Source organism: Hyperolius riggenbachi, chromosome 6, assembly GCF_040937935.1.
Source record: "Hyperolius riggenbachi isolate aHypRig1 chromosome 6, aHypRig1.pri, whole genome shotgun sequence".
Classification (NCBI taxonomy): domain Eukaryota; kingdom Metazoa; phylum Chordata; class Amphibia; order Anura; family Hyperoliidae; genus Hyperolius; species Hyperolius riggenbachi.
In genome coordinates, this window is record NC_090651.1 from 67266850 (window position 1) to 67283247 (window position 16398).

The window sequence follows — 16398 nt, forward strand, 5'->3', positions numbered from 1 at the left end:
GACCGTGACTAATATCTCCCACCCATTGATCACATCTATGTCTTTTTAGCAAAATAGATCTCTTTTAAAACTATCTATTAAAAGTTAAGTTTTATAATCAGTCCTCTCCTATTGGGATATATACGTGTTATTTTGAATAAATCAGGTGTGTTTATTTCTAATCGAGTTTTTTGGCGACCTGACGCCTTTATCCCCCTTGTGAGTGGAAACAATATTTATAGCGTGACGAAATTTTGTAGAATGTCAGGTTTTTTGGATAGTGTCCCTGATGTTTCAGATCTATTAGCAGAAGCTAAGGAAGTGTTCTCATGTGAGGACCTAGAAGTACCGCAGACTGGTTCCGCTCTACCCCCCTCGTCCTCTGAAATTGACGAAGCCTTTAGACTGATCTTTAATTTATATAAAGAACATAACCGCAGCTGGTGGGAAATATCCAGCTTTAATAAATATATTAAGGATCAAATTACATTTCGGGGCCTTCGTAACCTAATAGTACCTCATAAACATACAGATGATCATGACTTTATGAAGGGATGGAATGCATTAAAAACAAAACAAACCCTGGAACTTATGGGTTTTCTGAGGGACTGTGAGGTCAGGTGTTTGGAAAAAATTAATGCTAAATTAGCAATTGAACATCAGAAGGTTACGGGCTTTAAAGAACATCCTGAATATAAAAAATTAGAGGAAAAACTACAGAAAAAAGTATCGAGTCACAAAGAAAGTATTAAAATTAAAAAACATAAAAAAATTTGTACGTGACTGTAGAGACTTTAAAAGTGGAAAGGTTTATACTTGGAAAAAGACAGCTAAAGACCCTATAGAATCCGATACACCCTCATCAGGAGGGGAAGATACCTCTGAGATAGAATCAGAATCAGAAGGGAATAAGGGTAAAAAACCAGGGGAGCAACCGAAAAAACCTGTGAAAAGACCACGGGGCAGAGGCAGACCGAAAGGCCAAAATCCCTCATCCCCAGAGACCCCCAGACAGTTGAGGAACAGGGAAAAATGGGGTTACAGACCACGACATTGGAAACAGAGGGAGGAGGAGTGGTAACCCCTAAGACTGCGGATATGATGCGAATTATCAATTTGACAGATTATGCCTTAAATGAATATGAGATGACGGTTCTATCAAAGGGCCTTACATTTGTACCCACACCTGATTTCGATCTCTTTAATGCAGTAAAGGATGTTAACTTATTTGCAAGGAAGTTGGCAGTCTATAAATATATGAATTCTCCCACGAGGCAGCTAAAAAGAAGTGAGGAAAGAGATAAAAATGCTTTGGATGATCTTAATGAACTCCTAGAAGAGAATGAAACAGGCCACACACAACTAGGCCCACAAAAAAGTAGTTTGACAACTAAAAGCAAATTTTGCCCGAGCATTAGTGGGTACCCCACTATCCAAACCTTTGTCGATACAGTGGTAAGAGATCTTGAGGATCTTGCGAAAACAAGGCAGCATAGTGCACACAATCTCAATAAAAATGAACAGTTGGCCCTGAATAAGTTGATGATGAATGAGGATATTGTAATCAAAAAATCAGATAAAGGGGGTAATATTGTCCTGCAAACACGAGAAGCATATATGAAAATGTGCCATAAAATATTATCTGATGAGAGACAATATAAAAAACTGGACTGTAATCCAACTCCCCTTTTTTATAAAAGACTTGAAACCCTACTGAAGGAGGCTGTGATAAAAGGTTTATTGGATAAATCGGATTATGATTGCATACTCATCAAATCACCTACTGTGGCAACTTTTTATGTTCTGCCAAAGATCCATAAGAACATATCTATACCACCAGGTCGTCCCATTGTATCAGGGAACAGCTGTCTAACTGAACAAATTAGCAGATACGTTGACTCCTTTTTAAGACCGTATGTTGAAAGCCTCCCATCGTATTTAAGAGACACTATGGATCTTTTGAATAAACTGAGTGATGTACATATTGAGGGGAATGTGTGGCTGGCCAGTCTCGATGTAGAGTCATTATATAATAACATTGACCACACGCTGGGCCTGAATGCCACCAAATACTTTCTACAATCGAGAAGCATCCATCTCAAAGAACATACATCTTTCTTGTTGGATCTTCTGGAGTTCATTCTCAATCACAATTATTTCTTGTTCCAGAACAAATACTACCTACAGAGGAGGGGTTGTGCGATGGGGACATCTTGTGCCCCCTCGTATGCCAACCTTTTCCTAGGATGGTGGGAGGACACAATTGTCTTTGGGGAAGACCTAGCTGTGTATACGTCCCACGTCATATATTGGGGGCGTTTCATAGACAACATCTTTATTTTATGGGATGGTCCAAAAGCCCTCTTTATTGATTTTATAGAACAGTTGAATAACAATAATATCGGAATGTTCTTTACCCACGAAATATACAAGGATAGAATGAATTTTCTGGATGTACAAATAATGAGAAATGAGGAGGGGGGTTTAGACACAAAAATCTTTCGGAAACCCACAGCAACAAATTCTTTATTGGATTGGCACAGTTTCCATCCAGAACCCCTAAAGAGAGGGATCCCAAAGGGTCAGTTCTTACGGGCGCGGAGGAACTGCACGAGGGAAGTCGACTTTCAGGAGGAATGCCTTACACTTGATAAACGGTTCCGGGATCGAGGTTACCCCAGTGAAGTAATCAGGGGGGCGTTTGAGAAGGCTCAGGCAACTGAGAGGAGTACCCTCTTAGTCCCTAAACCCAGAAGCCAACAGAAGGAAGGTGGTAAAGTCAGATTGATTAACACTTTCTCGAGCCAGTCTCACAACATTAAACGGATATTGGGAAGACATTGGTCTATTCTTAAGTTAGACCCACAACTAAGAGAGTATTTACCACGAGCTCCCCTGATAACATATAGAAGGGGAAAGAATTTAGGGGACAGTCTGACACACTCATTTCTTCCCGTGAGAAAAAATGCTTCTGGGGACTTCAAAAAGACATGGTTGGGGACTCCCTTAAGGGGCATGCACAAATGTGGAAAATGTAAGGCCTGTGCTAATGTCCTCAAATGTGACAGTTTTAGGGCACCCAAGGATAACCGTTTGTTTGATTTGTGGGAATTTTTTAACTGTAACACGGAGGGAGTTGTGTATGCCATTCAATGTACATGTCCCTTAATATATGTGGGAGAGACCACACGACCTGTAAAGGAGAGATTCCTAGAACATCTTGGGGATGTACATCATAAGCGGAGAACCCCTATTGCCAGACATTGCTATGAAAAACATGGTGGGGATCCAACATGTTTGAAGTTCTGGGTTATACAGAAATGGAGGATGGGCCCCAGAGGGGGCAACCTTGATCAAAAATTAAAGCAGCTTGAGGCCCGCTGGATCTATAGACTAGGAACACTGAGCCCAAATGGTTTAAATGAGGGGTTCACTTTCTCCCCGTTCCTGTGAAGAAAAGGAAAAGAAAAGAATAGAACTGATCTTTGATGTGGGTCTAACCTGTTTCTGGACCGGTCTATTGTTTTGACTCTATTGGCATACTTACCTTGCCTGCCGTGTCCTCATGTACTTGGGGTGGAATTCAAATCCTTTTTGTTCCCTCCTTTCTCCCCCCTCTCCCTCCCCGATCTAGGTATACAGATGGGCATATTATCCTAACAGGTTAAAGATTTGTAAAGCCTTTTTAGCTTTTATTTGTGCTACCAGGATATGTTCCTTAATGAGGATAGAGGAATAGGTCATTGATTTCTAATGATCTCTATCTATTCACTATGCCCTGCCTTTATGGATGTATAACGCAGGCTCTCCCCTTATATACTGTATACAGCGCTTGGGTATCATGTGTAGGGCCGAGGGGGTTATTATGTGCAAGCTCTACACGATGTTGTCACCCCCTGTGTTTCTGGCACAATTGTGGCATGTTTTGAGTGCCTGCCTTGGCTCTACTGAGCTCCCTCCGTTATATATCTGCTAATGTCATATGCGTTGCCATGGTGACAATGTTTACAAACCCCTGTATACGTATGGGTGGAGGGATGGTTGAGGATTATGTCACTCCCCTCACTGACGTCCTTACTCGCGATATTGGGGGAATGTATATGTTAGATGACGGCCGATTGGCCGCTTATCCATGTACTACCCTCCGTGACGAGGGAAGCCACGCCTCTCTTCCTCCTCCGACATCGCGAATGGTGATGCGGAGGGCTTACGGAAGAAGAAGCGTCGGGTTGGCTGATGAGCCTGTATAGTAATGCGCATATGACGCGCATGGCCACGCCTCCGCCCCCCCCCCCCCCCCCCCGTGGACCCCATCCACCAATGACAGCGCTGGAAATACGGAGAGAGTGTTTTATACACTTTCCGCTCTGGTGTTACACTTTTAGAGGCTTGCAGCATATGGTATATAATAAGCATGTGACGGCTAGCGAAAACGGGCGGAAAATAGGTATTTTTTCTACCTTTTTGGGATGTTATTGCCTTGAATGGAGTTATCCTGGATTGGCTGGGGGATGTGATGGATTTATAAGAGAACCAATCCACGTGATTGTTACTTCCTTGTGGGGGGTGGTGACCGTACCTGCCCTACCCAGAATCCCCAGGGGAGACCCAGTATGCTATAAAAGGACAGTGTAAACGGCAGGTCCCTTAGCAGGCTGCAGTTTTGCGGCCGTTATTTTCTGTAACTTTGCTAAAATTGTACTAGCTATGTGATGTATAGAATGTAATTTATGTTTAGCACTATGGCACTTTAGCACTGAGCACTTATCACTCCTGACGAAATTTCCCTTTGAGGAAATGAAACATGTCGAGTTGTGTGGGGGGTTTATAGATTACTAGTGGGTTAGTGGAGGGTGGTCTATTATGGACCGTGACTAATATCTCCCACCCATTGATCACATCTATGTCTTTTTAGCAAAATAGATCTCTTTTAAAACTATCTATTAAAAGTTAAGTTTTATAATCAGTCCTCTCCTATTGGGATATATACGTTTCTGCATACTGGACAGTGTATCCAGTGCTGTCCCCCGCAGGTCACCCCACACAGAGCGAGCGCAAAACCTCTGGTAGTTGGGTATATTGCAGAAAGGCTTCAATAAAGCTACAAAAACGTATTTAGGCTTATAGAAAGGTAGGAGTACCAGCACAACACTTTTTTCATATCGTTATGTATTGTTTTCCGGTGGTTCTTGCCTTTTCTCTACAAATGACACCAGTTTTCAGTTTATTTTGTTTCTTTAATTTGGGTGATGCAGTGACGTGTGCTCCCTTCAAGCACCCAATCACATACTGGGCATTTAGCACGTTTCTTTCTAGTAGCGCTTACACATAAAGTGCACCTGAAGTGACTTCAAAAGTAGAAAGTGAAGACGACCTCATGCCCAAAGTATCACCCTCCGGATCCCGCCTTGTTAGTATAGTTTTGTATCTTCTTAAAATCGCTTTGCTAAATCATTCTGTAGTGTGAACTAGGCCTAAAGCCTGATACACACCATGCAATTTCCTATTAGATAGATGGGTCGAATAGATCATTTCCGACCGGTCCGATCTGATTTCCGATTGTTTTTCTGATTGATTTGCATAGAAGTGATCAGAAAAATAATCGGAAATCCAATCGGATCTATTGGAAATTATCTGTGTGTGTGTACCGGGCTTAAGAGAGAGGAAATAGGCGTATTTCTGTCACTGTGTTGGCGGGGATGACCGGAGTTTGGCTCCAGGTTGAACTCCATGGTGACTGCTCTGTCGGTTGTATTTTCCAAGAGCTTGACATGAGGGGATTACACCACTGTATTAACATGAAACAGAGGGATGATGCAAACTGTTAGCAGAACTCTTCACTCCATGGGGCCATGTTCATTTTATTACTTTTGAAGTCACTTCAGGCATGTTTAGTTACCTGAGACATGCGATCCCAATCCAACCACCCTGGTACATGAAGACAAGACATTAATTTGATTGTACATTACACATATCTGCTCTTTCTCATCAGGCAGTGAACCGGAAAGTGAACCCAGGCGAGAGACACACATCTCCTTCAGCCGCCAGTCCTCCTCGCTTGATGTGGCCTCCAGCCGTCATCGTCTGCGCTGCCCCGTCTATGTCTATAACTGCTCACTGGATTCGCTACGGGAGCAGCTGGTCAGCCCCCGGCAGCATAGGCTCTCCTGTGACGTCTTCTTCAGGTCAGTTCTGTCAGTATGATGAGTACAATGCTGGGCATTTCATTTATTGTATAAGAGAATTGTGGATATAGCGGTCGTCATGTCTTTATTTCACTATACAGCATATTTTACATATAAGCTTGTCTTTAAAGGGAACCCAAGGTGAGGGTGATATTGAGAGTGCTATATAAATGCTACATTATAATAATTATACCACTCCACAGCATCCTTCACATGGGAAGCCCAGCTATCTGATAAAACCAGAGCGCTCACTGTTTGCATTGCAGAAATGTAATTTTTCATTCTTGCTATGATTTGTTCAGTAGTAATTAGAGAAATATCCAGTTTACTGCCAAGGAAAGTATACAGCTGGACTCCCAACTACTTGGACCTGGTTTATGCATTGCCTACTAAGCCTTTTTATATGAAATATGACATTATAATGTCATTTATTGTATAGATATAAGAGAATTAAAGAGGGCTTGTATGCTTTCCTTGCACTGAAGGGCATCCAGGGTTTTCATTATTAAGTAATTCCCAGTAGAGTTGATTCAGAGATTTATCTGACTGCCATCTGGAGTCAGGAAGGAATTTTTCCCTTTTAAAGGGAACCTTAACTCTAAAAAAAAAATGTTTCACTTACCTGGGGCATCTACCAGCCCCCTGCAGCCATCCTGTGCCCTCGCAGTCACTCACGGCTCCTCTGGTCCCCCGCTGCCAGCTAGTTTCGTTTTTTTTTGCCGACTGGGAGTCAGCTGACCGCCATGCGTACGTTTTTACGCATTCCCGCTGGTGCAGGAAGCTATTGCAGATCTCAACAGGTACATTTTACGCGTTACGGGAGTAATGCATAAAATTTTACACATTACTCCCGTAACGTGTAAAAATGTACCTGTTGATGTCTGCAATATCTTCCTGCACCAGCAGGAATGCATAAAAAAGGTACGCATGACGGCCGGCCGACTACCTGTCGGCAAAAAAAAACAAAACTAGCTGGCAGCGGGCGACCAAAGGAGCCATAAGTGACTGCGAGGGCACAGGATGGCTGCAGGGGGCTGGTAGATGCCCCAGGTAAGTAAAACTCATTTTTTTTTTTTAGAGTTAAGGTTCCCTTTAAGGCTTCTTTTCCCAGGCCTTGTAAGGTTTTTCCCCTTCCCCTGGATCAACTGGGGAATGTGCCGGTTCAGGGTGGTGTTTTTTTATGTTGTTTATTTATTTTTTATTTTTTTGGTTAAACTTGATGGATGGGTGTCTTTTTCAACTAAACTAACTATGTAACTATGTAGAAGATAATCGAGACTATCGTTACCGACCATATTTATTCGGCTGTTGTGCTGGTCTTCTGCCTTTCAAGGATAAACGTCAAAAAATCCATAATGTTATTGCTCAACTTAACCCAAAGTTGAACAAGGAAAATTCCTGTATCCCTGTTAGAGGGTAGTTATATAAGATAGCCTACCCGAAACAGACTATAACGCTAAATAACAGTAAGGGCTCGTTTCCACTATAGCGAATCCGCATGCGGGCACTGCATGCGGATTCGCATAGTCAATGTAAGTGGATGGGGCTGTTTCCACTTGTGCGGTGGCGGGAGCGTTTTTCGGTACGGCAGAAACCTGCACGGCAGAGCCGTCAGATTTCGCGTGCGGGAGGAATGCGAGCGAATCGCCGCTAATGCATTTAATAGGGAAATCGCATTAAATGCGGATTTCCCCACGATTTCGCATGGTTTGCTATGGAGCTTTACTCAGGCAGTGACGTGGTTAAATTCGCCTGGCTCCTTGCCATGCGAAATTGCATGCGAAATCGCGGCTAAATCCGCGGGCGGAAACGAAGCCGCATGCGATTTCTTCTGCGGTGGAATCCAGGCGATTACGCACCGCAACAGTGGAAACGAGCCCTTATGATGGACCTTTGCTATGTAAAAACATTTTCATGATTCAGATTCCCTACATTCTCAAAGCAGTTATGTAGATCACAGTAAATTATAATAATTACTTACTTTAGATCTAAATGTTTGTAACTGAAAAATCCATCATAAATGGATCTGAGCACGGTTTTCATATAATACTGTATATAAAAGGAACCTCCCCTGAGGGAGATTCGTGAATCATGAGGGCCTTGGAGAGATAGCCAGCATTACCTACCTTGGGGGGGGCTCCTTCTCCCCCTGTCTGTCTGCATGTCAACATCTTCTTTATCCAGTGCTGTAGGTGGTTCAGTTTAAAGTGTGTGTCCCTGGCTGCTGCAATGCATGCTAGGAGATGTAGTCTTTCAGTGTGAGTACATCTCCCAGCTAGGCCTGAAAGATAAATCGAATTTAAACCGAAATCGCGATCACCAAGATCACAATCTCGGAATCGTCAAAGCAGCAATTTCTGTGATGACGTCATTTTTGCATGGGGAAAGTTTGAAGAAGCGGCTTCAAAACTTACCCCAAGTCCCGGCGAGTGCGGCCCACAGCATCGGCAGTGTTGGACATACCTTCCACACGAGTCCAATGCTGTCCATCCTCTATTGCCGTCTGCTGACTTTTGTGCACTGCATACTTCCTGGTTCCTGTATGTCACATGACATACAGGAAGTATGTCGTGCATTAGAGCCTGCAGGAGGCAAAGTGGATAGATGGGCATCGCTGAACTCTTGCTGGAAGGTATGTCCAGCACTGCCGCAGCTTGCGGGACAGAGCGGGCACTGGGAGACATAGAGGGGCACAGAAGCGACACAGAGGGGGCACAGAAGAGACAAAAGGGGCACAAAGGGGGCAAAAGAGAGACTCAGAGGGGGCACAAAGAGAGACGTGGACAGAGCCGCAAAGAAGTAGGGGAGCATTGCTTGATTTGAAGGAAATCGTGAATCGAATCGAAATCGTGATTTCGGACAGAAATCGCTCGATTACATTTTTCCCTAAAATCGTTCAGGCCTACTCCCAGCTAAGAGGTTTGTTTTATATATTTTATGGAAACCATGCTCAAACCCCTTTAAGACTTCCCCTGCATTCAGCTTTCTAATACCACACTGAGGTCTAAAAATGTCTCACACCTGCTTCATATGATTAGACATACCATCGCCTCATGCAGGCACATGGCTACCACTGTAATGCTGGAATTTAGAGAAATGTTGTTAGGCATCAATCTCTTCTTCCTACTTTGGGTGTCACGTGGATACCCGATTGGCCCATCCACCACCTGCCTCCATAGGGGAGAGGGACTAGCACATTTCACCTGTACCTTGTCCATCACTATTTATATTCACTCATCAACATGATTACTAATTGAATTTGCCTTGTTAAATTCTGAGTATATTTGCGCTTTAAAATTAGACATTTTTGAGAGTTGTCCTTTAAGGCTTTTTAAATCTTTGACCCAGAGGGTGAATGTAGATCAGGTACTCTAACTCCCTTGGTTGTGTGATCGTTTCTGAGACAAACACTTGCAACTATCTGAAGCCAAGTGACAAACATGACTGCCAGGCATCTGTGGCAGTGTGCCTGGTTCTAGGTAAAAAGGCAGGTGCACTAGACCTCAAGCTGCTAACGCTCTCCTTTTTTCCCCAGCGAGTTTAGACAAGAGTCAGTATCGTGGGAAATCTTCCAGGAGGTGAAGTCCAGGTAGTATGGAGGCACTCTGCTGCTTTGCATATGCCGGAGATGGACTGGGACAGAGCTGGGGGCTGGGTGTGGCATTTGGGGAGGGGTGTGGCCTGGTGGTGAAGTGGAAGGTCTGCTTTGGCTGCATGTGTGGAACCCGTTACACTTGTGCGCTGTGTGCTGCTGGAGCGGTCTATCCTGTGGCTTTCATAATTCATACATTTGATCTTGTGTATTAATAGGGTGTTGTGTGTGCATTGGTGCTGGAATCCATAGCAGCTTGCTATATATTTCCATCATATTCTAAACTATGCAGAGCAAGGGTGTTGCATTCTCCTCTTCCAGTATGACGAGAGCATGCTAAAATATGGGTAGCACTGTGGCGTAGTGGGTAGCGCTCCCTTGCAACGCTTTGTCCCCGGTTCGAATCTCAACCAGGTCAACATCTGCAAGGAGTTTGTATGTTCTCCCCGTGTGTCCGTGTGTTTTCTCCGGGTACTCCAGTTTCCTCCCACATCCCCCAAACATACAGATAAGTTAATTGGCTTCCCCCTAAATTGTCCCTAGACTACAATACATACACTACACAATACATACATAGACATAGGACTGTGATAGGGATTAGATTGTGAGCTCTTCAGAGGGACAGTTAAGTGACAAGACAACATACTCTGTACAGCGCTGCGGAAGATGTCGGCGCTATATAAATACTAAATACTAATAATATAGCTAAATTTCAGGCTTCACTAACACTGCACAAGTTATACCTTTACCCCCACTGCAGAATTATTTTAAAATATGGGAAGTAGGAGAAGTACATTTAATATAACTTGCAAGTTTTAATGCCACTTCCGTTTTCTCCTTTGAGCGCTGAAGGCTGGTCCATGGATGAGCTGCATCCCTGGACTGTGTCATTGGGGTTGATTCACTAAACCGTGATAACTCATATCACAGAGTTTTCACGCGCGTTTTCATGCGCAATCGTGAATTTTCATGAAAGCGCAAATTTGCGATTGCACACAAAAATTCACAATTGCGCTCGAAAACGCTAGCGCGGCCGTCATATGAGTTATCACGGTTTAGTGAATCAAGCCCTTTGTGTCTTATTAATAGCTGAGATTTATCTCAAGGCTGCTCAACTTACACTAAATTAAAATGCATCATGTCTGAAAGAGGCGAAGTCCACAGCCTCCGTCTTCAGTATATGCTCAAGAAAGTTAGGCCTCATTTCCACCTGCGCTATTACAGACATGTTTTCGACAATGCGATGCAATCCACAGGGACATCAGAAGTGCATAGACTGCCTTTTCTGATGTCTCCATCCATGCATTGCGATTCACTGTGGAATGGCAGCGCATGGTTTTATACATTACAACACGTTTGCAATGCAACAGTATCGTTGAGAACCATGTAGTAGTGCCGTGCGTTCCAACGCAACTAAGTCTAGTGCATGGAATTTAGTCTTGGATAAGAGTAGACCACTTCCTTTACTGTAACCCTGTCATTATTACCCCATGGCATAAGCTTTAGCTACTCTGCATTCCGGCACATGAACACACTACACGTCCTGTGAACTGCCATGTTGCTGCTGTTCTGCATCTCCATTTTTATATTCTGTGTATGAGTATTGTCAGTATTGATGGAGACTCTGGGCCTCATAAAAGTATGATTATAGTTTTTGCGAAAGTGTCCTAAATTGAGCACTTGATCTGTGTGGTTCAGTATAACAGCATCTTTGGTCTCGGTCTCATTGCAGTAGGCCAGCATGACTTTGTATAGAGTATTGTGTAGTATAGGCCAGCCAAAAAGGCAGCAGTATCCACATAACAAAGCACCTACAGTGATGGAATGCAGCTTTTACACTGCTATAATAATAGTGATGTATAGTATTGCTCCCATTGTGGTCCCCAACCCCATACTGACCAATAAATATTGAAACTCTGTGTTGCTGGGGGAGCAATTTTAGTGGGACACTGTCAGTTTAAAGTGGTCTGAAAGCCAGCATTTCTACTTTGTTTTAAAAGATTCCTCACAACTTGAAAGCTATTATCCCAGAAAAAATTTCTAGCAGAACATCGCTGAAATGGTTAAACAAAGCACTTTGTCCTGCTATTCAGCTTCAAATCTGCATCCAAACTGGAGATAACAGTATATTTTTTACTTGTTAAACACAAATGTATCAACACTGGAATGTAAACAAACACTCTCCGAGAAACCGTCTCTGCTTCAGGCACACACAGTGTTCAGAATAGCTCATTAGAAGATTTTAATATATAATAAAAAGCAGTTATAATAGAAAAATAATAAAATGCAATGCCAGCTTTCTGGGCAAGGAAAACTACACTTTGGAAACTTGTAATTTGTAAACAGACAATATTACTTGTGCACAAAAGCAAATGTTATAACTGTGTGAGTAATAAAAAGTAGGAAAACCCATTTTTATTGAATGTTATGTTAGAGTTTCAGACCGCTTTAAGTATTTCAGCAGTCCCTTAGACACATTATAAATATTATTACCAGGAGCCCTAATGTACACATTAAATGACAGCTGAAGCAAGGGGATTATAGAGGCTGCAATATTTATTTTATTTTAAACAATACTAGTTGCCTGGCATCCTTCTGATCTTTTATACACTAGTAATGTCTGAATCGCACACCTGAAACAAGCATGTGGCATATACAGTCACAAACATCTGCTGCCTGTTTGTTCAGGTTCTATGACTAAAAATTATTAAAGTGAGAGGATCAGCATGACAGCCAGGCAATGTGCATTGTTTAAAAGGAAATACATATGGCAGCCTCCATATCCCTCCTACTTCAGTTGTCCTTTATCTCTTACCCACCCTGTTTTAAAAGAAAAGGCAAATGTTTGCGATTTCATGGGGGCAGCCATCTTTTTGGCTGAAAGGAGATGACCGGGAGCATGACACACAGTTCCAACTGTCATGTGTCCTGATCACCCCTCCCAGCTGCGCACACTAGGCTTCAAATCTCAAATTCAAAAAAAAAAAAAAATTGCACCAAAACAGCAGAACGAGAACAGCAACATCAGAAATCCCATCATGCTCTGCACAGCATCAGGAGAAAAATGCCCGGTCAGTTTTCTTCGATGGGGTTCAGCTTAGCTTCTGTGCAGCTAAAAATGAGGCTTGGGTAAGAAAAACAAAGTTGTGATGCTGTGAAACTGTTAAAGAAACACCAAGTCTTTTCAGTGCTGCTGAGTAGATTTTTAGTCTGGAGGTTCACTTTAATCAGTTGCTCTCAGTTAAAACTGAAAGAAAACGTTTTTTCAATGTATTGCCCATGTTTCCTACGGCTCAGTTCCCACTATACACGTTTTAACTAAAATCTTTTTCACAATACACTGCTATGGAAAGAATGCATACTAACGCACACTAACATATACCAACGCATTAAGTGTAAAAGGGCCCAGTTTGGTTTTCTGCATGGTTTCCTACCACCTTAATCTACTGTCTCAGCTCCAGCTGCATTCACCCCAATAGAATGAGTGCATATGGCTATTTATAGTACTTACTTCCTCCTCAAATGATTCACCCTCTGTTATAAAGTTTGTATTTAAATTGTGAAGAGCCCAGAAGGTGTACCGAAAAGGTGAACTAAGCGGCTTCCACCCACTGCATACTTTTTTTTTTCAATTTTTTTTTTATACGCTTGGAGGACTCCAGTGATGAGATCTGTGGTATTTGGTTGGCATGTCTGCACGTTTGTTCCTCCTCTCTTAAAAGTGAATGCCAGCAAGCCTGCCTAATTTACACCATCATGCAAATTGTGACGGTTCAGGGTTCACAGTTGAGAGGATCACAAGCGGTTTCCCCACATGCAGAATCCCATTAGATGTGACAGCCCTTGTCAATCAATGCATGAGGGAAAAACTTGCTACATGTACCATTTTCCAGCTAACTGTGCATTATCTTCTTGACAACCATTGTTTGACGGCTGGTTATAGCAGAGATGAACGTGCGCTGTGTGCAGGAGAGTTAGGTGCGCAATTCCTGCACACCCATCCCATAGTCATGCAAATAACACATATTCCAGGTAACATTTTTGGTCACGTGACCACTTCATTACCACCCAAACTGGTACACATGCATTCTAAGCCACAAAGGAAATTGCCCCTTTTCACAATCCTATAGTGCATTCCCATAAGTCTCTCAGCACCTATATAAATGTACCCTCACATAGTGAAAAGACACATGCTAACTTAGGCCTAAGGTCATGCTGAAAGTAATAATATTCAGTGTTTTCCCCAGACCCTTTCAGCCGGGTTCTCCACCCAGAGCAGGGACAAGGTCTTCCGGCACCCAAGGCTGAGACACCAAAGTGCGTCCCCTCTATCCCTCCCACCGGGCCGCCTTCAGGGCATCACAGGTGGGACTGCAGTATGGGGTCCGAGTGAGTCTGGGGCCCTGCGGACAATGCCATGCACATTGGCCCAAGCTGCATGTCTGTCACAGAATGTACAGATTGTCAGTGAGTGTTTCTTTGTTGGTCTTGGCAGGCCGAATTTGCATTGCAATTTTTTTGTGATTTTGCCATGCTTGTGCTTTGCCATTCCCATTTAAGTGAATGAGAATCACATCGCAATCGCTGAGAAAATGTTGCATGCAGCATGTTTGCGATTTTTACAAAATTACAAGCGCTGCTCAAGCACTGCAGTGACAATAATCCCATAGGATTGCATGTGTCACAGTGCTTTGCTGATCACCAGCGACCACTTTAAGTATAGTAGGTCCATCTTAAATATGGGGGCAGGGGAGTGAGGGGGGCCTAGTTGGTTTTCTCAGTATGGGGCCCAGAAATTTCTGATGGCTGCCCTCCCACCCCAGCCGTCACACACTGATTGCAATTAGACTAAGAGGCACCCCAGGGCCCCCAATACCTTACTCTCTAGTTATCTGGCTTGCAGTCACTGCCATGTATCCCCTTTTCTTATTTCTCTCTGCTTAAAACACAATATGGGAATGATAGCTGAGTGAGTTGTGCGCCCCTCCTACACTGCGCCCTGAGGCTGAAGCCTCTCTCACCTCTGCCTCGGCTCGACCCTGGCTCAACCTGGCTAATTTTGGTGATTACCTGGCTGTCATCAGCTCACCTCCTCAACCTCTTCCTATGGTGTAAGCAGAGCTGCACCGGCCCTGCATTCCCCGTCACACCTTACCTGGTACTTTTCCATGCCACCCGGCCGGAAAAAAAATTCTGGGGAGAACACTGATATTGATCATGTGTAGTTAGAAAGTGTACTATCAGGTTGGGGGTGAAGGCAATAGAGCACCTGACTGCAAAGATTAATAATCAATTGTGTGGATGGAACTGCTGTGGACTTATTTTGGTCTCATGGCCACTTATTAGGCAGGATTGCTGAATTCTTGGCATTCAGTTTTGATTGCAGCTGGAAAACTCAACAGCTCCGCTTTCTGGCTAGCAGGGAATTGGCAGAGGACTCGTTCTTAATCTGTTTGGTGAATGTCATTTTTATTGTTCTGCACATGATAAATGACCGCATTTGTTGTGCTTCTTCGCTGGTTGGATGCAGCAGCTAACGTATTGTAATAATTATGATCAATTCAAAGGGGAATTAAGGTGATCTGCAAAGGGAATACATGGCTAACCAATGCTTTGCATGCAGTGATGATAACGGAGAATCTGACCCTTATTATGTTAGTTAACCATCTCTGACACTCTCTTCCTTCATCCACAGCAGGTCTCAGTCCCAGGAGCGTCCCACAGCCATTCCATTCATACATCACCGGCAAAAAGAGCTCGTCAACTACTGCAATTTACTGCAAGAGCACTACCACCAGTGCTATGTGAAAGGTGGGAGAGTCCCCCAACAGGGGGGGGGCTGAGAAATTGTACCTGGAAATTGATGTACCCTGAATCTGTTACCTTTTTAGTTATTTTTATTAATTGCTACCTGTCTGATTTGATTGGCCCCATTCCCAACTGCATACACTTTTCATGAAATTTGCATGCAAGCTGGTATTATTTGCATCTCATGGACTATTTCTACATATAGGTGGTGATGCTATATAGTGCTGATTATTCTTATTGGTTTAGATAGCGGCTGGATGGTGTAATGGTTAAGGGCTCTGCCTCTGACACAGGTGACCAGGGTTTGAATCTCGGTTCTGCCTGTTCAGTAAGCCAGCACCTATTCAGTAGGAGACCTTAGGCAAGTCTCCCTAACACTGCTACTGCCTATAGAGCGCGTCCTAGTGGCTGCTGCTCTGGCGCTTTGAGTCCGCCAGGAGAAAAGCGCGATATAAATGTTATTTGTCTTGTCTTGTCTTCATCTTCTGTGGCGCTGTACAGAGTGAAAAATAAATATAGGTACAGAAACAGAAGGACAGTTTGCACTTAAATGATACCTTAGCCCTAATTTAAATTTTAAAAATTGACACCCTGTGTGTTTTGGGTGAGGTCCACATAGGCTTACCGCCCCTCCCATGGCCCAGCATCTTCTATGGTTCACCCGCTGTGCCACCTGTTCTCCTTTGACCTGAACGTTCTGCGCTGCACATGGGCAGTATGTCCTGTTGGGCTTCCCGTGACGCCGCTCACCGGTGGAGTGTGCGCACGCTGGGTACGTCTTCACGCTGGCGTGTGCACGCTCCACTGGCTGGCGTAGTCACAGGAAGCCCAATA

General features: G+C 43.6%; 1 protein-coding gene across 8 annotated transcripts in view; it reads left to right on the forward strand.

The window, feature by feature from the left end:
• Positions 1 to 16398, forward strand: part of SZT2 (SZT2 subunit of KICSTOR complex) — a 414375-nt gene that overhangs the window by 253484 nt on the left and 144493 nt on the right. For 4 of the 8 annotated variants that reach the window (XM_068239443.1, XM_068239448.1, XM_068239449.1 and 1 more), the window contains 3 exons: positions 5976 to 6164; positions 9700 to 9753; positions 15452 to 15567. In XM_068239443.1, coding sequence (XP_068095544.1) covers positions 5976 to 6164; positions 9700 to 9753; positions 15452 to 15567 — 359 coding nt within the window. The remainder of the gene's footprint in view (positions 1 to 5975; positions 6165 to 9699; positions 9754 to 15451; positions 15568 to 16398) is intronic. The other 4 variants (XM_068239447.1, XM_068239450.1, XM_068239445.1 and 1 more) reach the window with 3 other exon arrangements.